This window comes from Apteryx rowi, unplaced genomic scaffold (assembly GCF_003343035.1).
Source record: "Apteryx rowi isolate R43461 unplaced genomic scaffold, aptRow1 scaffold_436, whole genome shotgun sequence".
NCBI classification, from domain to species: domain Eukaryota; kingdom Metazoa; phylum Chordata; class Aves; order Apterygiformes; family Apterygidae; genus Apteryx; species Apteryx rowi.
Window position 1 is genome coordinate 568,239 of NW_020450690.1, and position 21,739 is coordinate 589,977.

A 21,739-nucleotide genomic window follows, 5' to 3' on the forward strand; every position below is an offset into this window, starting at 1 on the left:
GAAAAATATGAAGTAAATTCCAAAACTTTAATTTTAGAAGGGCACTGCTTGTGTTTTCTTTACAAGGATCTTTGATTATTGTACTATTTTTTGTAAATATCTGGGAACTTAGTTTTTCCATTATAATTTTCCTTAGTTTTAAAATTTGGTCTTAACCACAAAGGTTAGCAAAGGTTGTAGCATTGTACATTATTCATTCCATAGTCTTTTTCATATATTCTTGGGAAAGCCTATGATTTTTCGTGATCTTTAAAAAAATCTTACACAATAATGAAGATGTAGTACTATATTTTTATCCTGGCTGTGTAAGAAAATGGCACGTATGTGTTCTCTTTCTGTCTTCCTCTAATTAGCTTCTGATCTGTTGTGTAACTTGGTTGCCACTGGTCAGAAGGGTGGAGGTCTGAAAGATGCTAAGTTCTTGTGACTTCTCTGAAAGTACAGCTGAGGAAAGAGGATGTATTAATTTTGACACTGAGAGAAAAGCTGCAATTCATTTTATGAATTTTTTCTTTTGTCAGGACTCTGTTCTATACAATGGAAGGCCGATAGCATATTGTTCTCTACTAAAATCTGTCCTATTAATAGTGGCATGACAGGATAGTATTTACATGATATTGGAGCACTAAGGCCTTAATAGCCAATGTTAGTCAGGTGGCTTTGAGAGCATGTCCTTAAAGGTCAGACTTCTGATTTAGATGCAACAAATCTGTCGGATGTTTTATTTGTCTCAAAAGTATCTGTGTAAATCTGCACTCAGGAAAATAATAATAATAATAATAAAGAAATCATTCTGGTAGACTGCTACCCCACTCCACCGCAATATTCCATCTGCAGGATCACAGAGGAGAGCTGCATGATCTTGTGTATACTGAGAGATGGTTTCACTTGCAGCTCATTCTTCGTAACAGATGACTGCAAATCATACTATCCAGCCTTTGGCTAAACAACACAAGAGTTGTGAAACTTCTGACTTTTCTGGAGATTGGTAGCAAATTGATGTTTGTATCAAGGCACGTCATTTTTTTTTCTTTCAATTTCATACTCTGAATGAGATCATATAAAAGCTGTTCAGAAGCAAGCAATTTCTTTGTTATGCATGTGAATTATGCAAGTGAATTAGGTACAAGTGAATTAAAAACATTTTAAAGCAGATACCTGTATTAGCTTTACTAGTTGTTAGACACTATAGATTAATTTCAGCAATGGAAGTCAGTTGTTGGTGTTTTAGAAAGAGATTTAATCTGAAAAGTTTAAAAAGTTAATGAGCTCTTTGAGTTTTATGTTATCATTTTTACCACTGAAGAAAGATCCGGTTTGGAATGACTGATTTGTACATGGGAGTCCCTTTCTTAAGGAGTTGTTGCAAAAATTTCTGTTAAGGTACCTTGTGAAATCTTAAACATTTTGAACTCTTACTATCTGTCTTTTTGAAGCTCTGATTATTACTTAAATTTTAGATGAAGTTGATATAAAATGCTGCATCTTAGTAATAGTGGTGTATCTCTTACTGTTTCTCAATTCTTTTGCATAGTAACTTTATTTTAATTTTATATACCACAAATAAATGTTTAATTCCTTTATATTTACTGTAGATGGAGAGGTTAAAGAAGTGTTGATTAAACAGTATAATTTTTTTGAGTAATTGACAGAGAGTACTGCCGCTTAATATTCATTACTTAAGGAAGAAATAAGATATGTATAGCAATGAATCAGTATTGGTACTGGAGGAAGCACCAGCTGTACAGGCTTCTTGGAACCCTCGGTTCTTAGCCCGTGTTAGTTGTCTGTGTTGATGCTTCCTTCTGCACCTTCACTATCAGTAGCTGAACTAAATTACCAGCCTTTTTGTAAGAAATACCGAGTATGAGTGTGTTTGCTTTTGTGATCCTAAATTAAACATTGAATTTTGTTCCTATATGTATGATAATGAGATTTGCAGTTTAAGTATTGCTGTGTATCTACAGTATTGTCAAGTCCATAACTTTCAGAAAAAATGAGGCAAATGTAAATAAAAAGCTTTATGTCTTTTATTCCAAAAGACTTTTTTCTTCTCTTTTTGTGCAATCCATGGTCTTTGACAGAAAATTGCTTTCATGCTCTGCTTATGTGTATGTTGGAGAGGGAAGTGAGAGAAGATGGGATTTCAACTATCTGTTCATGAAGAAGATTCTGGGTGGAATAAGGGAAAGAAGATTAAGTTATTAGGCAAGCTAAGGTTACAATTTGAATAGGCTGGTACAATTGGAAAACTGGAGACAATTTATAATAGCTTAACTGTCAATTAAATGGTAGTAAACCAGTACATGTTTAAACAGACTGTGCATACAATCAGTTATTGTAGAGAAGTCACCCCAGTGATAGTGCAGAGCCAGACTTGCAGTAACTTGTTTGAGTAGCAGTGGCTTTAATTTATTCAGAGTCAGAGAAATAATAGCAACTCACTCTGACTGCAGCATTATCATTTTTTAATGACGCTCTTGAAATATTCAAAATGCCATTGGCCTGAGGCTTTCTTGAGGAGGATTCTGAATTCCTCAGTATAGTTCACAGAATCACAGAATGGTTGAGGTTGGAAGGGACCCATGGAGATCATCTAGTCCAACGCCCCTGCTCCAGTAGGGTCGCCTAGAGCAGGTTGCCCAGGACCATGTCGAGATGGCTTTTAAGTATCTCCAGGGATGAAGACTCCATAACCTCTCCGGGCAACCTGTTCCAGTGCTCAGTCACCCTCACAGTAAGGAAGTTTTTCCTTATGTTCAGACGGACCTTTCTGTGTTTCAGTTTGTGCCCATTGCCTCTTGTCCTGTCACTGGGCACCACTGAACAGAGTCTGGCCCCATCCTATTTACACCCTCTCTTCAGATATTTAAACACATTGATAAGATTCCTCCTCAGTCTTCTCTTCTCTGGGCTGATAGTTAAAGATCTTTAATTTATTATAAAGTGTTATTGTACCAAAAGCTTATTAAGTATGTTTTTTACCTGTTGTACACTTGTACAAGGTTTGAATGATTCTTGGATTATTATATTTTCCTAATCCCTTGAACATATTTTTATTTCACAAATAGGCTGGCAGACTCTGGGCTATTGTCACAACACTAAGTATTACTTGTTTGAGGACTGTTAGAATCCACCAGTTTTCCACGGTGGGATGGGGCTGGGAGACTTCTTTCCAAACACCCACAAAGTGGCAGTGTCTCATCATGATGAAAAGACTACTAATGGTGTGTTGAGTTTCATAATTACCAAGTTTGAGATTTAATAGCTGAATATAATACTTAAGTCTCAGAATGTATAGTGTATTCCCCCCCCACCAAAATACCAGTAAATAGAAGCTATTATAAACTATCTTTTGAAAAATAGCCATCAAAATAATTGAGCAAAGCATATTTTGTCATATGCAATCTTTCTGTTTTAATTTTTTCTACAATTGCTACTTAAATTGCAATGGTTACCTGGTCACTCTAATGCAATTTTAACTCTATTACCAAAAAGGCGGTTCTGTCCATTTTTCCTCACCTTTAATGATTAAAAAGGTGTTCTGTTCTGCCCTGACTGCTTTCTGTTATGTGCCTTGTGTGAGCACCAGTGTTTTTCTTAAAAGTAACCCAGCAGAAAAAAATCTAACAGGAACTGATCCACTTCAAAATGAGGACACTTTGTGTGCTTGTGTAAACCCTCGTTCCAGCACAAGGCAGGTGGTAGGAATGATGGGGGGGCAGGCTGAAATGTCCCTTTTGCTGAGAGTCTTAGGAAGACAGATTAAAGTAGCCACATAAAGTAGCTACATTCATAACCAAAAGTGTGGTTAATACTATGGCAGGAGAAAGCAGGAGCCTCCAGAAAGTTTGGGGGTATTTTTAAGTTAGTATTTAATACACCCAAACTTCCCTTTTGGCTTTCCTGCAAGATTTGGATTCTTTTGGATTGCTTTGTGGAGAACCCTTATAAAGATGCTCAATTGCTGTAGAAGAATAATTATTCTTTCTGTGTTGAATTAATGGAGTGCAAAATCCCTCTAATGACCTACTGAAATGTTTCTTGCTAATGTCTATTAGTTCTCACGCTGTAATGTGGAATGGGTAGAAGAATAATTGTCTGCTTTCTCCATGACCAAAGAATCAGAAATAGTTTGAAAAAAAATCTTTAACAAAAGCAAATAGGATCGGCGGATTTGAAGTGATGTGAGAACCCTTCAGAACAAGAGGGAACGTACCAGGAGATTAACAATGCCTGACTTGAATTGTGGTATCCATACAGATGGATACATTGAACTTCTTAATTTTATCCACTACTAGAGGTTGGCGGACATCATCTGGTCCATAATAGAAACCTAACCTTTTTGAAATGGCAAAATCATCTATAACTGTAAAGAATATAAAGAAGGATATAATTTAACTGGTGAACTGAATGTAGAGAGAAAAAAGTTGTTTAGCAGCTTTGCTTGAATAAATTAAGTGAAACCAATTTTGTTAGTTTAGATTCAGTAAAAGCATGAAAAATTTGCTGACATCTGCTTTGAATACTTGCAGAAAAGAGTTGGCAGTTTTATTATAGTTATAAACATAGCACCATTTCATTTAACTTTTGGGAGGGATGTTTTAATGTAACTGTCCCTGCTCTTGTAAAATTATTGATGAACTTTGGTGAAATTATTAATAAAGATTTCAAAAAGATTCTAGTTTAGAACACATCCTGATGTTTGCTAGAGGTCATACAAATCTTGAAAGATCTCCTGGATTTCATATATTCATGCAAGATCTGGAAGTCAAAATTAAAAGTCAAAAATTCAAATTAAACCATTAAGGCTTTGTATTTTTCTGTAAAATTATAGTGAGTAGTAATAGTACAGCTGTACAGATATGTGGTAAAAGCTTTGTAATAGCAGCAGGACTCTAGGTGAGGCAGAGCTTTGAGCTGACACTTTATAGTACTGAGCTACTCTGGTATCATTGTAAAAACTAACCCTAAAGAAGACAAGGGATGTGGTGACTTATGTGAAGATGGATGGTCCTTAACTCATCCCCTCACTTGAGCCCTGCTGCTACTGAAAATCTTTGTTGAAAATCAGGTGGCAGTGCAACTGAAGGTTGTATTTCTTACAAGATCATTAAAATTCTCTCATGATTCTTTTTTCGTTCTTGATATAATGACAAAAGGATTTTATGAAGATATTTGTAGGAAGTAACAAGGTTTGGTTTACACTTGTTACTATGTCAGATAAAAAGAACTCTAGCTTGGATGCTTCAATACATCTTTTTTCCTAGGGTAAAGCATGATTGTAAAAGGTAGCAATTTTAATTATTACTGTATTGATATCAATATACTGTTTTGCTGTGGTCCTCAGTCCTTGTATTCAACAGTAGTAAGAGAGAACTGTAGCCTATAGTGTGGTTTGGGTTTTTTTATTTTATTTATTTTTATTTTTTTAACATTCTGTTCCCAGCAGATATTTTCACTTTCCAGACTGGGTTATTTTTTCTGAAAAAACACAGGATTATTTAAGTCAGTTTTGAAAATGAGTTGTAGAAGCACTTCAGTGTTGGAAATGGAAAAAAAAATTTTTTTTTTGACTTCTCTGCCAAAAGTTGGTAGTTAAATTTTTTTCATTGTGAATGTAATGCTTTAATTACATCTGGATATTTATTCACTTATATGTAATGTGAAAGCTGTTTTATATACACATTTAATAAAGTTTTTTTTTTCTTGTGCAGTACAGTATAACTAGAAGTGTTGTGTGAATGGTTTTTAGATTCACCACTTTTATTGGAGTGCTGAAGAAATATATTTCCTCTAGCTTAGCGTTTCTGAGTAGCAATGTAAATTCTACTCTGAGAGGCTGCCTAAGTGATAGATTTAGAGTTACTGACAGTTATGTGTGTCTCCTTTTATTGTCTTGAGAATATTCTCGTTGAGTTAAACTACAGAAATCTCTTTGTCTTTAAGATATTAGACTGAGCAAGAAAAGAAATTCCGTGAAAAGGCAATGTCTTCATCTGTACTCTGATCTCACTGTAATAATTATATTTCTTGTGTCAGAATTTATAGCTAGGATGATGAGCAAGTTGAAGGAGGTAAATGAGTTAGTGTATTTTGTTAATATCCTTATGCTGAAGAGATGCTTTGTACCCTAAGATGTATCATGGGGCTGTGATTTAAAAAAAAAAAAAAAAGAAACAAACAAAAAACCAAAAACCAAAAAAAACCCCAAGCAGCTGCAGTTATAGGCAAACTTGTCAGCATTTTTATTAAAGCCAGATGCAAACTAATTTGATTTGATCAGTACTACTGATACTAATACCATTGTTGTACCATGAGATAAATACCGCTGTTGAAACATCGCTTAAATTAGTCACATTATGAGTATTTTTAGGTGCTTTGCTGAATAGGAAGTGATGTTTGCATCATTTTAAGTGTGTTGCTGAATTAGTGTCACTGTGTACATGACTTAGATCTGAAACAAGCAAAAATGCTCACAGAAACTCAATTTTTTTTTGTCCCTTCTCTTTAGATGAACTTCGACAGGCTATTGTGGCCATGATGAATAGAAAGGATGAACTGGAAGAACAGAATAGGTAACTTTTTTTTTTTTTTTTTTTTTTTGAGGAGAGGCACTGTATAATTTCGACAATCTGTTGTCATTTAACTTCTCTAATACGAGCTCTCCTTTGTGAAAAGCTGTGATAATGATATTTTTGATGTCTGTATTATTTTTCTGTGAAAGTTAAGCTTAATACTTCAATATTCAGCTGTAGGTACTGAAGAGTAATGTTTGCAGACTGCTTTTTCCTTTGCGTTTAAATCACATATAACTGTTTGTCCTTGGGATCTTCTGCCAGTCATTGTTTTTTCAAAACCAAAACTGTTAGCCAAAAGAGTCTTAAGACAGCTGTCCAAATGAATACAAGTTTGTCTTTGTGCAAATGTTCAGAAGGTTTCCTTTCTTCCTCTTCTGGTGCAGAAATGGTGTAGGTACACTAAAAATCAGCTTGACATATTACACTGAAAGTGGCTATCATTTGTGAATGCTTTTATGTTCATTTGGGGCAACATAATGGTGTATACAGTCATCTATTTAAAATGCTAACAAACCTACTTAGTGTTTATTTAGTCTAATTGGGACACATGATTAGAAGAATGAAAACATAAATCTGTTTAAGACATGTACTAACCTTAAATAGGGCTTTTTAATATTTTATGTTTTTCATGGAGACTTTCATTTTTGAAAAAAAATTTTTTTAATGTTAAACTACCAACTGATGCTGTTTTCCTGCCTCCTACCTCCCAGCTCCCATAATTGCGTGTTTTAGCCCCATTCAGCTTTTTTTGTTTGGCAGAAGGAACAGGTTGCTTTGGGTGTTACGGTTACATGTCATGCTGACCTTTGCTAGCTCATCGAAGGTTCTATACAGAGGTCTATGACAGTGCTTTTAGTAGAGACAGAGTCTCTACTGAAAGCTTGTCTCCTGCTCCGGCTAATAAACATATTGCTTATAGATTATTCTTGAAATGTAAGAAAATTTCTGTCATTTGAACTGAAGCAGTGAAACCAGATTATAAGCTATTTTCCATAGTAGTAATTTTCTGTTGCGTGCTGGTACAGCAGATAACATAATTGGTTGTGTTCTGGGCATGTTGATGAGATTGTAATACAAATTATTAGTATTCACTATTTCACTTAAAGCTGTTTTTGAATGGGTCCTTTTTCCTTGTAGCTTTTCATATCTTTATATAATCAAATCAGGTGCATTTATTACATTGAATAATGAAATTTTAGGATGACATTAATAGTATAATGTAGGCAAACTACTTTGCGATTACTGGGTAGCATTTGCAGTGTCTTAACAGATGCTGCTGCCTTTTCCAGATCTCTGAGGAACTTGCTTGATGGCGAGATGGAGCATTCTGCAGTACTTAGGCAGGAAATGGACAGTTGGAGAAGGAAAGTAGCAGAACAGGAAGAGCGACATGCCACAAAAGTCCAAGCCTTGGCCAGGTAAGAGACACAGAAACAGTCATAAAAAGTAACAGCAGTGGAAGAGGGGAAATTAAACAAACAAACAAAAAACCTTCTGCGTACAAGACAAAAAATAATTTTCAAGTAGTTTTCAGGAGCCCTTAAGTGATTTAGGTTTAAAAATTTTATTGACTTCTGCTTGGATTTAGGCTTAACTTCTGGAAGATTTTTGAATGACTGACAAGTTTAGTGGCTTTGTATTTTTTTTGTTTGTTAAGTGTTAACAATAATTGAAAGTTAAAATTTTAGTAAAATCACAGCTCCAGAGGAAAGAATCGTCAGCAGAAGTTATGACAACATGAAGTTTAATTTTAAAAAGTAATTAGACGAAGACTAAGCAATATAAGCAATAAAAATAGTGGCAATTAGGTAATGAGACTAGAAAAAAATACTTATGTGTGTGTGGGGTAAAAGTAAGAAGGAGACTTTTCTCTCTTCATGCATCTCCATTTTGTCCAGTTTTAACCTTTCCCCTCCTTTTTTTTTTTTAATTGATTTATGAGAGATTATCAGTAGAGGTGTCTTCCCAATTTGAAGCAAATTACAATACCAGGGTCCTAGATTTTTGGGACTTTTTTTTGATCCTTTTGGATATACAATATTCTTAATGTTATTAAAGTACCTAGCTCTGTCTGCAGACAGTGTTTCCCAAACCTCAGTTCTGAGATGATTTAATAGGGGAAGAAAGTTGTTTAAAGGAATTTTTGCATTAAATTTTAAATCTTTCAGGTATTCCCTTTACTGATATCAGTTTCAAAAGGGAGGAATATGAGATGGCCAAGGAACTCAGGAGTCTTTCCTTTCAACAAATTATATTTATTACTTTTTTCCATCAAATCTTGTGTGTATAATAAAGGTAACCACAACTCCTAAATCCAAAATTGTTTTATCTCGCTAATTCAGCCTGTCAACGTTATGCTATCATAGGATTTCTGTTACGTTTGGTATTAGATATACGTGCCTACATGCATGTTAGACTTCTTGTTTTGTCTTTCATTGTTTTATTTTGTTTCCAATAAAATCTCTATGTCGTAATGAATAATTTGGAACAAGGATGAACATCTAGTGTGCTTTAAGCTTTAACAAGATCTAGAATGCTTTTCCAGTTTGTATAGATTTCCTGGCAGTCCTGCTAATTTCAGAAGCCAACAGATTAAAAAAAAATTAATCACAGGTGTACCTGATAAACAAGAAATATGTAAGGACTCCCTAGAACTTTTAGATTCCAAATAGTATGTAAATTTATGTTTTGCCATCATTTTAGAAATATTGAAGACTTTAAAAAAAATAATAATAATAACAATGAAACTTCATGAAGAGACCTATGATTTAGTCTTCCTCATCATTTTTCAGTATTAACAAAATAAACTAGAAGTAAACAACTTATTTAAAGTATTAAATGAGGGATGTATTATCCTATTCTATAACTTTCTTGATTTTTATAGATCATAAATAGCTACAGGCTACAGGAAGTGTGAATATGTTGTGAGTATGATGTTCTGATCTTGGGAGGAAGCCCAAGAGATGTCCTGGATCTGCTGTTGACTCCTTCATTTTGAAGTTGGATTGCAGTTATCTGAGCTTTTTTGAAAGTCACAGAATGAGTCTTGCTGCTTTTAGCAAATGGTGTAGTTTTAGAGCATACAGTGTAGCTGTACAGATAGAGCAAAAATTATATAGGTAAAAATGTTTTTGTTTCCATCATATTATTTGTAAAGCCTTACACAACTGGCTTGTGCAATGTGACTGGCAAGTTTGGTTGTATCCATCTTCAGAACGTGAATTTTTTCCATATTATAAGAAGTTTCATGTTGTTTGTAGGTATCATTGCTTAAATCTGATTTTTTTGCAAAGAAAACAGATCAGCACTTGAAAGGGTATATACTGTCTTTGTTTTGTTTGAATATTAGCCAGTACTGCTCACTGAGGTGAAAGGCTTGGGAATCTTCAAGCGGCAGTCTAGGTGGAGATTCTCCCTGTTACTAGGTGACCAAGTACTTTAGGCAGATGGTAGGATATTGATAGTGGGTCAGTTAAGTGATACTGTCTTCTTGGTTGCTTCCTTCTATAAGGGTTAAGTCATATGGCTACTAAGTAAAAAAATACAAAAGCAAGAGGAAGTAGAGTGAAAGAAAGCTGAAAGGATCAAGCATGCCTCTCTTCCCTTGGCGGCATGAATGTGGGAAAGCTTCTGGGATGCTTTTCAGTGTTTTGTTTTGTTTTGTTTTTTAACCGTGTATAATGCTGATTTTGTGGATAATAGGCAATGTGTGAAAGAAGGATCCCAAGACTTTCCCCTTCCCCCAAATTAGGAGCTTAATTTTCTTTGAATGGTGAAAAATCCAGCTTTCAGTACTCCTATGGCACTGTGTCTTTGAACCATTTCAAAATTAAGGTAGTGTTGTGATTTGTTTAGGAAGCAAGTTTTTGCATTGTAATATAAAACAGGGTTATTCTTGAATTTTCGGTGAATTCATTAGGCATAGATTTCGGATGGGAACAAACTCATCTGTTCCGTATCTAGTGCCATAAAAGTCAATACCATTAGTTTTTTAAAATCAGACAACTCTCTTACAAATGCAAAGAATAACTTACCAATGGAAAAGAAAGTATAATTCTATTATTTTACCATCATGTTAAAAATTAGTGGAGAGTCTCTTAGCTTTATCAGTTGTTTTCCTGACAGTAGTGTATCTGTACTTAATTACCTCCAGTATTTAAGAGAAAAGGTTTCTGTCTTACTGTTATCCTTTCATGTGCAAAATTTCTGAAACTGGGTTTCTACAAATGCCTTATGTTGGAACCATTTGTAAATGCAATGCAAAATTCATTTTCTGTTATTTGAGCTCACTTTAATATTCTTTGGTGGGACTAGAAACAAATCTAATTTTTGGTGCAGACCCTTATTTGCTCATTGTAAGTGCAAGCCACGCAGCAGGGAGCATACCTGGAAGACAAAGTAACCCAAATACTGCTGTATCTGGCAGTGAAAATATTCTGCTCATAGGAGGTTATATCCACTGCTGTAAAAATTAAAAAAAAAAATTCTCCAGAATGCATTGCCAATGGATTTGTATATCTCTGAATAAAATAGAAGGGTTATATTGACCAATGCCTGTTTCTTCAAGCAAAGATGCTGGAAGCTGTCTAGATAATATTTACAAAATAATAGCTTCACTGCCCAAATAAAACTTGGATCATTCTGTGGACAGTGGTTCTTGATTTGGAATATGAATGTTATTCCAAACCCATGGAAGGGAATACATAGATGTTGAATTTTTTTGGACTTGAATATGATGTTGAATACTGAAGAATATTTGTAATTTAATGTCTGTCTTCAGATGACTCTGTTTTTCAAAGCTGTTCAGATGTAGATTATACATATTTACTTCTGTTATAATCAGTTATTTACCTTTCTAGTATTATTTGCAAAAATAACCCCAGGAAACAAAAGCCATCCTATTGTCCTAAGTTTGTTGATTGCTCACTGTGATCTAGAACAAAAGCTTAATTGTCTCTACAGTTTGTTTTATAAGGCTTTGTAAGCACTGTTATGAGGAAAGGTTGACATTTTGCAACTTAATTGGCCTTGAAATTAAATGAGCTCTTGAAAGAAGAAAGGGAGAAGGGAGGAAATGATGAAGCATATGACTATGTCATTCTTTTGGTCTGGTTTAGACCAAACTACATGTCTGCAGCAAAGTCGGGCATGCTCTAGTCCCTGAAAGATCAATAAATGCAGAATAAATAAAGCACTACAAGGTGTTTTGCTATCAGTATTTGTATTGGTTCCAGAGAAGAGAGCATGGTTTAAAGCCATAAGCATATGGCGCATGGGTTGCTCAGCCCAAAAAGAGATCCCTTGTGCTGCCACATCCTTCCTTTTAGAGTAAAAAGTGACTTCTTGAGTATCCTGTCTCCTTTCCGGTACTCTTCACGTATCATCAGTAACACTAGTGTGCTAGAAAATTTGTTTGCCAAGCATTCAAATCTAATATAACTTACTTCTTTGCTAAGACTGACCTGAGGCAAAATCTTGACCAGTCTTCCTAAATTGTTTCTGTGAGACTGCCGCTAACTTTGGGGATTTAATTTTAGACCGCCATGTCTATTTTTTCCAAGTACTTTCTTTGTCTGCTTGCAAGACCTGGGTTATGTAACATAAATGTAATCCACAAGGTTGCTTTTCTTATTTGGATTTCAAACCTGATGTGTAATGCTATTCAGCAGGTATGCTGAAAGAAGAGAATTTAGAAGCCCTTTTAAGCTGAATTCCTTAAAATTAGATGAGAGAGAATATTTTAGGTAAATGCTGTTATAATGGCATGATTTTCTTCTGCTTACAACTCTAAATTAGCTCTAAACTGTAGTGTAACCTATGATGCCTAACATCTTGGGAATGATTCACATATATAGTAAACAACAAACCTATTCCAAATGTTAAATAAGGCTAGTAATATGTATGTCTTATCACAGAGAGGTGTGCGTTGTGTGCGTACACAGGCATAGTGCTTAGAGTTAATCATGGTGAGCTACCACCACTGAGATTAAGTTCTGTATTGGAAAGCAGAACTAGTGTCAGAAAACAGCAAATATGAAAGTTTCTTTTTAAAAATACCTATTTAGGATGCTACTAATTCTGCTTTTGATGACGCATCAAACCTAACTACTCACGTTGAGAGAGGGAGAGAGATGCATAAATGGGTTTGACATTCAGAAGATGTACAGCAGTTGGGACAATGCAAATATTTTATTGTTTAATATTCACATTTTAGGTAATAAGATTTGTATATTCATACTTCTTTTGACTCACTTCCCCCCACAGTTTTAGAATTTGCATTGATATGGGTGAATCAGATATTTGTCATGCACATACCCTTTTAAAGAATAGATAAAGAGCTTTTATTGCATGGGCTAAAGAGATAGTCACTTAAACTAACATGTAGTCTTTTTCTAACAGGTTTATTTAATTTCTGTTTTGAGGTAGATCAGGTATGTTGTGTTGAATGTTTTTCTGAAAGTCAGTTTAACCTGTCACTTGATCAAAACAGTGTTGGTGGATGCTTACATGCAATAAATTCTTGTGGCACCAATTAATTTGGACTTTGGATGTATTAAGGATTCATTAGAACCCATTTTCTAGCACACAAGGAACTTTGCAGACAGTTATTTTAGGACTTAGGGTTTTTCTATTAACATCTTTTCATTGGTTCACTTTGTAAGTTACAGGTGATGCTACTGCAATACTGAAATTACTCAGGAACTTTTACTAAAAGTATTTTAAACCTGGAATTTGGAAAATCGAATAGTTTTGTTATTGAAGTCAAAATGAAACAACAAAAGTTGTGGAAATGCTTTGGAAGCATCATGTGAATGAGAGGAGGCTAAATTTCAGATATTTTGTAATAGTGAAATTCTCACCATTAACCTTGAAAATGACTAAACACGTGCCAAGAATAGCAAAACTTTCTAAATTGCAATATTCTGAACATCTTAGGGCAAGAAAAATCATTTAAAAACAGTCTGACTTTTGTAATTTGAACAAATATACTTCAGATTACTTTACCTGGTATTTATAATTTAACATGTCCCGTGTTTAAAAGCTCTTGGGGAGAGTTTGTCATAAATATCTTAAGGTTTTGAGAGCACAAATTTCAGTTTTTCTGGTGATAGGAAGGAGAAGAAAGAGAAGAATGTTACATTTGTTACTTATTCAGGATCAGAAGTTACTCCGGCTGTAAATTTTGGAACACTTAATTTTTTCCTTCTTTGGATGTGTCTGAATAAACAAAAAATCATTCATTTTGTGAAATGAAAAGGTAAAAGGATATCATTAATAGCCAAGTTGTCGTGCTGTTTTATTAACATCAGAAAAATTGTTAGCAATTTTAAAAATTATATGATTTTTTTTAAAGATGTTGAACAGTTATTTGAAATACAATTGAAGTGTATTTATTAGTAAATTTTAAAATTGAAGTTTGGGATAGAATGTTTACCATTTGTTCTGATGCTTTCCACGATGAGGATTTTATTTTGCAGTAAATTAAGTATAAAAAGGAATATCTATTCACTGTAAAAATAAATGAAAATGTGTGCATCTGGTACATCCAAAATAAGCTTAGTGTATTAAAAACTACATTCAAAACAAGCTCAACTCACCCCCTTATTTTTACATATTCCCCTGTATTAATGCACATCGCTGAAGTGCTATGCAGCTACCTCTGAATGAACAGCGTTGTATAACAGATTAATATAAAATGCCAAACCCCAAAATGACGTGGCTTAAGTAATACATATACTTGTTAAGAGGAGGCAAGCATATTAGATTGCAGAATATACAGTGATGGGAGAAATGCGTGTTCTGCACCTTGAAATGGTTGCATCACTTAAGCAACTTCTTATAGGGGAAATAGAGGAAAATAATATGTTGCCCTGTTTCTGAAAAACTAATATTAGTATTTCTTTGTTCAGTGACAATTTTTTTCCTCCTGTTTAGTTAGTTGGTGACATGCCACAAGTTATAAGGTCAGTTTTAAAAAAGGTGAGATGTATTATTTCATGAGAAAAATGAAGGAGTTGGTTGTCTTAACTGCAGAGATGTTTTTTGCTTTTTCAGATGTGATACTAATGCTGAAAATGTTCTGGAAGAAAAAAATTGTTGTAGAAAAAAAGAACTTCCCTCTTCAGTGTTTTTCTTCCTCAGAGCTGTATCATAGACCTGAACACAGTCTGTGTTATGAATCTATTGTGAGAATAGTATTTCACTTTATTATGCATATGGTGTTTGTCTTTCATGAGAAGCAGTTGTTTATCACATTATGCCTCTTTACAGTGTGGGTTTTTTATTTTTTTGTGTTTTTTATATTATATGTAGTTCAACTTCCACTTCTAATTGTAATACTACTTACATTTCATGTTTCATTTAGGTTTTACACACAATCCTAGCTGTTTTCTGATAAGTTATTTGTAATCCTACTAACAGGATAATTCAGGTTGGAAGGGATCTCAGGAGGTCATCTAGTCTAACATCTGTATGTAGACTAGATATCCTTGCAGTAAACTGTTTCATTTCATTCTCAGGATTCATGCAATTATTTGATTATTTGGGGATCTGGAACGTGTATATTGGTTAAAAAATGAGTTCTTAAGAAGAGACAGTCATCTATTGGATTCTTTGTAAGCCTGAATTTAGAAGACAGATGTATGTTTTCAGAATAAGTTCCACACAAAATACTTGTTAACATCTGGTGTTAGTGCCAGAAATGTAATTATGTTATTCTTCAGGCCAGTATAGTTGAGATACACGAGAAATTACTCTTTTTCTTTTTCAAATTCTTTCCTTGAGATGTTCATTTAACAGAAGCCCTGAAGCAATTTTCTACTCTTTTGCAGGAAACAGTTATTTTCTTTTACTGTTGAGGTGTAGGAAACACCTCAAAGTTTTATCGAAACAAAGTTTTATCGAAACAAAGTTTTATCGAAACAAAGTTTTATCGAAACAAAGTTTTATCGAAACAAAGTTTTATCGAANTTATCGAAACAAAGTTTTATCGAAACAAAGTTTTATCGAAACAAAGTTTTATCGAAACAAAGTTTTATCGAAACAAAGTTTTATCGAAACAAAGTGTGAAATTATAAATTGACTGTGTATATCTATTTATCCTGACACACCTGAATGAGTGTAACTGCTCATCACAAAAACTTTGTGGTCATTATTGGAAAACAGCCAACCTCTTTCCACTCCTTTCCCCTACAGTAATGGCAGTTTTTGCAAAAGCTGTTATAGCACAGAGGAGGTGGGGGAGACTTCATCCGGTGGGGCTTGGTCCTTCTCCAAGAACACAGCAGAAGTCCCAGGAGGGAGGTTAATCCGCTACTGTGTCCTGTATGAATAGCATCTCTCTTCCACGCTGCCCTCCCTCTGATACGAGAACATGATGCTTGGTGTTCTCTTACATTAATCCTGTTAATATGAGAGAAACCCTAGGGAACAGTTGCTATTTTTTCTAGCATGAATTAACATGTCAGTGAGCAAATGCATTTGATCAGTAACAATACATGCTATCTTTTCAGTCATTATATACACAAAAATCAAGTATGCACTTCCCAAAATGTTGACTTCTCTGTATTGTTAAAAGATCATTCTTAGAGTAGTTTTGACTTTACTTACTCATTCCTCTTCATTCGAGTTAGTCTTCCAGAAAAGATAGTACATAAACAAATTCTTTGTTGCCAAAATATTCTCTGGCACTGTACCGTTCATGAACAGTTTAAGAAAATTTCTTTTCAATAAAACTATTTTATTTTTGTATTAGCATGATTTTTTGGCTGATCAGACAAAGTGACTAAATAATGCCATTGAAAATTAAGCCTTTTATTATTATGTTTCATTTCATAGTTTTAGAAACAAGTATATTTTACACTAGTAATGCCAGTCAGGAATTGCTGTACAAACAAGGCCTTAACATATATATAATCTTAACAGAAGTTTACTGAGCATTTTTTCTTTTTTCTGACCTTGGTTTCAGTACAGAAATTTAGTGGGATCCTTAAGATATTTCCTGTAATTTGTGTATACATATACTGCTTTCTGGTGAATTTTCAAATATATCTGATGTAATAGAAATACATAATGAATATTAATGTATGTTACTTACCTTTAGAGATCTTGTGAGGTAGCTTCTTGTGCTTTATAAAATTGATAAATGTTACTCATGTATCACTATCTAGGTTTTAATGCTTATGTTCCTCTTTGTTGTTATGTACTGATTCATGAAGATAATTAGTGTTGTATTTTTTTCTTCTGGTTTTAAGCAAAAATACTGTCAATGGCTGATAGTGGATACACATGTAATCTTGTAATATTTTGATATATCTTCAGGAAAAGTGTAAAAGCAAAAAACTAACTGTGCAGTTTAACTGAGTCTTAGGCTATTTCATGCTTAAAAGTGCTATAGAATATGGTTTAGTCTGCTAGAAGGTTGATCTCTGCTGCATTAGCTTATAAGTAGCTTGTTGGAACTTCTCCAAATAGAAGGAGGTATCTTGAATAGTCACAAAACTATTGAGATACTCCTACAGTCGCTTGAAAAATCTTCACATGGAATCAAAATCTGTCCTGCTGTTAGAGATATGTGGCATTTATAAGATGTTATATTTAAATGTGTATGTATTTCTCTAATTGTACTTATGAAGAGTTATTGGAAACCTGTTCTAATCAAAAACTAACTTTATAATAGTCTTAGGATAAAAATTGCCAAAATGATTTTATTTATCCTTTAAAATACAACATTTCAAAGATGTTCTTCTAATCTGTTCTGTTCTGTGTACCCTGATTTTTTTTTTTCTTCTTCTTCTTCTTTTCTTGTGTATAATCTGTTTACATCTTTCAGTAATGTGTAATGTGTCTAGGGTTTCATCATTACTGGAGCTTGTACGCCTCCTATGGCATGATTTTGACCTGTCCGTGTTCTTCCTGTAACAAGTTCTGACTGTCCTGTGTATTATGTGCTGCATCTGTGGCAGAATGTGATTCCAAGTATTTCCACCTTGGTATCTTCTCTCTCTTCACTCTTGCAAAAAGTTTTAATTAAGTTTCTTCTGTATAAGTACTTCTGTCATGAGTACTTGATGAGTTGAATGGGCTCAGGCATGTAATTGATTTTTCAGTCATGTGATTTGTCAGCTTTGTTTAAAATTCAAACTGTTACAATCCTTTGTTTCCCCCCAAATACAAACTAAGCTGCTTAGTGTTGTTAGGTGGAGCTACGATAGTGGCAGATAGGAATACTTGTTTTCATTTGGAATGGTACGTGGAAAGCTGTTGCCTTGCATATTGTTACCAAATAAAGCTGGCATTCCCTTACAATGATGAAGTCAATTTCTAGAGCTGAATTTTCCTTTGCTTGGCATTAAATACTTCAACAACTAGTAAAATAATTACTTAATCTTACATCGGCCATCTGAATTTCTTTATTTAGTATCTTATCCTTATTTTTTAATCAACTTTTGGTTTAGATAGACAATATCACTTACCTGCTATCAACATAACATAGTATATAAAATTTAAATTAAGCAATCCTATAATTCAAAGCTTTATAATATCTGTTGCCCTGGTATGTTTATGTGGCCCTGGAAAACTAGTTTTCCTGTTAGTCTGCTGTTAACATTTAATTTAATGTGTAAGTAATGATTTGTTCCATCTTGAAGACACAATCTAGATAGAGCTTATCATCACAGATAGCATGTTTGTTTTCAATAAGATGGGCTTCTGTTATTTTGAGAAAAGACTAATATTTGCTCATACTGTTCTTCTTATCAACAGAGAAAATGAGGTGCTTAAAGTGCAGCTTAAGAAGTATGTAGGAGCTGTCCAGATGCTTAGAAGAGAAGGTCAAACAGTGGAAGGTAAGGATGAAATGAAGGAAGAAAATCCATGAGCAGCTTTTCTTTTCCTATAAGCTACCACTGAGACAGTTTACTGAAGGCATAGATATCGTAGCCAAAAGATGGAAGTGACTCTGGGACTTGTATAAAAACTGATAGTAAAAGAATAACTAGTGAACAGCCAGATCTCTGATTTACAGGAATCTGCATTGTTTCTGGATTGATTCTGAAGATAACCAGCCTCTGGTCTCTATAGATAACCAGCTTCGCAGTCCTGTGCCACCCCAACTCCATAGCCACCACTTCAGCCACATGAAACAACCCTAGTATGACTGGGGGAATGGTTTGTGCTTCCCCAGGCAACCTGATATACCCCCTTTGAAAGTACCAGCTCTGAAAAGAATGCAGTTCTGTTTCTATGAGCCCTATCCTTGATGCGTCTCTGACCGGGCTATTTATTATTGTGTGAATAGTTTTGTAATACAGATTGATATTAGACAAAAAGGAATTTTATGTGATGGCATGCTATCAAATTACTGCTCAGTAGAAACAACTTTTGGTGGTTGATGTTCTTGCTGAATCTTCACCAAAGTAAATAAAATCATCTACTTGAGAGTAGGATTAGCAAGAGATAACTTTAAGTCCTCTTCATTTCTTCCAGCCATGGTAGAATAATATCTCCTAATAGTGAAGATAACATATTTGATAGGTTTTCCTTTTGAGTAACAGAGACTTTTTTTTTTACTACATATTTTTACTGAATTTTTTCTGATTGGTGAGAGTTTTATGAAGGTATTATTACTTGTTTTCAATAAGACATTTTCCATGAAGAAGTTAACAGATGAAAATTTCATTTAAAAATGATCTTTCAATTAATATGATACTGGATCATAAAAGTAATTATTTTGAGGAGATGAAATTTAGCATCTTTGGTGTATACTATTAGTGCTGTTTTGAAGATCAGTATTTGTAGGCTCTGCATGAAATACACTTTGTATTAAGACCAGACACTTTCTTTTCAGAAGCGCTCTGAATCTAATGAACAAACTTTGCATCCTAAATTTGCAGTTGAGCGATTGGCTATGTTCTCTGTATTTCTTCTGTGGTCTGGGGGGATAGAAGTGCTCCTTGACAGGGTGGTTCGGAGCCCTGATTTTGAATCACCTTCTGGTAGTGCCTGTATCCTCATTGACTACAGAAGGAATTTTGAGGGACTAGGTGGCTTTTTAGAAATTGGCACAGTCTTTTCTGGAATTGTCAATGTTGTGGTCTTATAGGTGGCCACATAAATGAATACTGCTTTAATTCCGCTCTTAAGGGCAAGTTACTGTACCAATCTGTAATTGGAAAACTTCATTCATCCTTAAAAAGGATTGTTGTTAGTAATAACATACATTTTTACTTCTGACATTGTCTGAATGTAGATTCATATTAAGAATTATTCATGAAAACCATCTCTTAAGCTTCTTATAATAGCGGAAATCATCCTTCATTAGATACCGACAGTTTCCATGATGAGCATAATTATAAAAAAAAAAAAAAAGAAAAAAATTCTAGGCGAGCTATATTGTGTCATTTTAAAATTATGAAAATTAGGGAGTGATAAGAATAGAAACAGAGTAGGATGGTCAGATTTTATAGATGAAAAATAGGGGTGGAAGAGTACCAATGTTTCTAAAAATGAATCTATATCTTTTATGTTCAAAGGGTGTTTAATCAATCTATGCTAAATTGCCTATAATATTTATCATTAATGACCAGAATAAATTTCAGCCATATGTACTGTTTGTAGTAATTTGTCTTGCATTCTTGACTTCACATATCCTATTCATACAGAAGGAAATATTTTTCTAAGTTGCCACTGGTGATTTATTTGAAACTTGTAGTAATATTGGGGCCTCTGATTCAGAAAAGTACTTATCATATCAATAGTCCCTGACTACTGATATGCTTAGAGAAAGAAATTTGAATATTGATCACTGAAGAACAGTATACATATCACAAGCTCTTCTTCTGAGACAAGAAAAATAGAAAATGGTGTGCATTTGACTGAGTGGAGAGAGGAAGGTGATAAGAAGTTAGAAGAACAAAAAGAAACAAGACACAAGCCTGTAGATTGCTGTTTTTTCCTCCTCTGACTAGGGGTCCCATTTTAAGTCAATCATCTCAGTTCTCTGATGGTCATAGCTAGCAAGATCTAAATATAGACTAAAATCCTTAGTCTACTTAGGGATTTAAATATGTTATGATTTATTCAGTTATCACAGGACTTCTGTATCAGCTCAGTCTCTTTAGAAATTACTTATGCTGTAAAAAACTTATTCATAGAGTTGGCAAATGAGATCCAGGCAGGAAAGCATCTTCTGGGATAGGTAAAATTCATGGTGTAATCTCTATCTTTGCAGTGTTTGGGTTGTGGCAGTCATTTTGAACATTTCTAAAAGTATCCACTGTTTATCATCTACTGTGATATGATTCGGATAGTTGGTAGGAATTCACTAAAATGATGACTCTGAAACTTAAAAGGACTAAATGCCAGCATTAAGTATTTTATGATTGCTGATTTTTCAGAGACATACAATATCCTGTGAATGTAGACATTATTTCTATCGCATATATAGTTTGAGTCTCTCACATTTTTAGTTTGGAGCAATGCTCAAGGCTTGTTTCTTTTGGGAATCTTTGTGTCCCTGTAGCCTCTTGTTTTTTGTTTTAGGTTCAGGGTTTAGGTTCAATGGTTCCCTGGAACCTTTGGGGTTTAGGCATTTCCCCACCATCTTGCTGTATTCAAACGGATGTTGGTCACCAGAAAACATCTCTTCCATGTGTGCTTCTGCTTTACTCACTCTTAAATTGGCCCATGTTCCTTACTGAAGGAGAAGCTGATTATTAGAATGTGTTGATTAGATTATATGAATATTTATATATACATCTTGCTATGGTAGAATTCTCTAATTAACAACAGCAACAAAAAACCCCACACTATTTAAAGAAGGAGAGAAATATGAAAAAAAACCTTCTGTCTAAAAATAGCCTGTTAGTAAGGTTGTCATTTGTGAATGTGAATTTGTTATACACTCCTCTCATCCAAAAAATTATGTGTTTTTTCTTTAAAATTTTTATCAAATTTATAGAAACTAAGTGCATCCATGGTTTAAGTATATACCTTGTGGTCTTTCCTCATAAACATTCAGCTTTTCCAGATGTAAGCCTTCATACTCGAGAGTTTGCATTATTGGAAAGAGCTATTTGTACTTTTCAGTACATCCATGATTGTGTGACTTAAGGCAAGTTACTGAACTCTAGTTATGTGTAACTAAAAGTGACCAGAAT

General features: G+C 34.1%; 1 protein-coding gene across 9 annotated transcripts in view; it reads left to right on the top strand.

Annotated features, from left to right (window-relative positions):
* Window positions 1-21,739, top strand: part of SNX29 (sorting nexin 29) — a 158,866-nt gene that overhangs the window by 32,248 nt on the left and 104,879 nt on the right. For all 9 annotated transcript variants that reach the window (XR_003255306.1, XM_026076631.1, XM_026076630.1 and 6 more), the window contains exons 12-14: window positions 6,515-6,578; window positions 7,871-7,999; window positions 18,345-18,427. Coding sequence is in view for 8 of the 9 variants with exons in the window: in XM_026076631.1 (XP_025932416.1) it covers window positions 6,515-6,578; window positions 7,871-7,999; window positions 18,345-18,427 (276 nt within the window). In the remaining variant the exon portion in view is untranslated. The remainder of the gene's footprint in view (window positions 1-6,514; window positions 6,579-7,870; window positions 8,000-18,344; window positions 18,428-21,739) is intronic.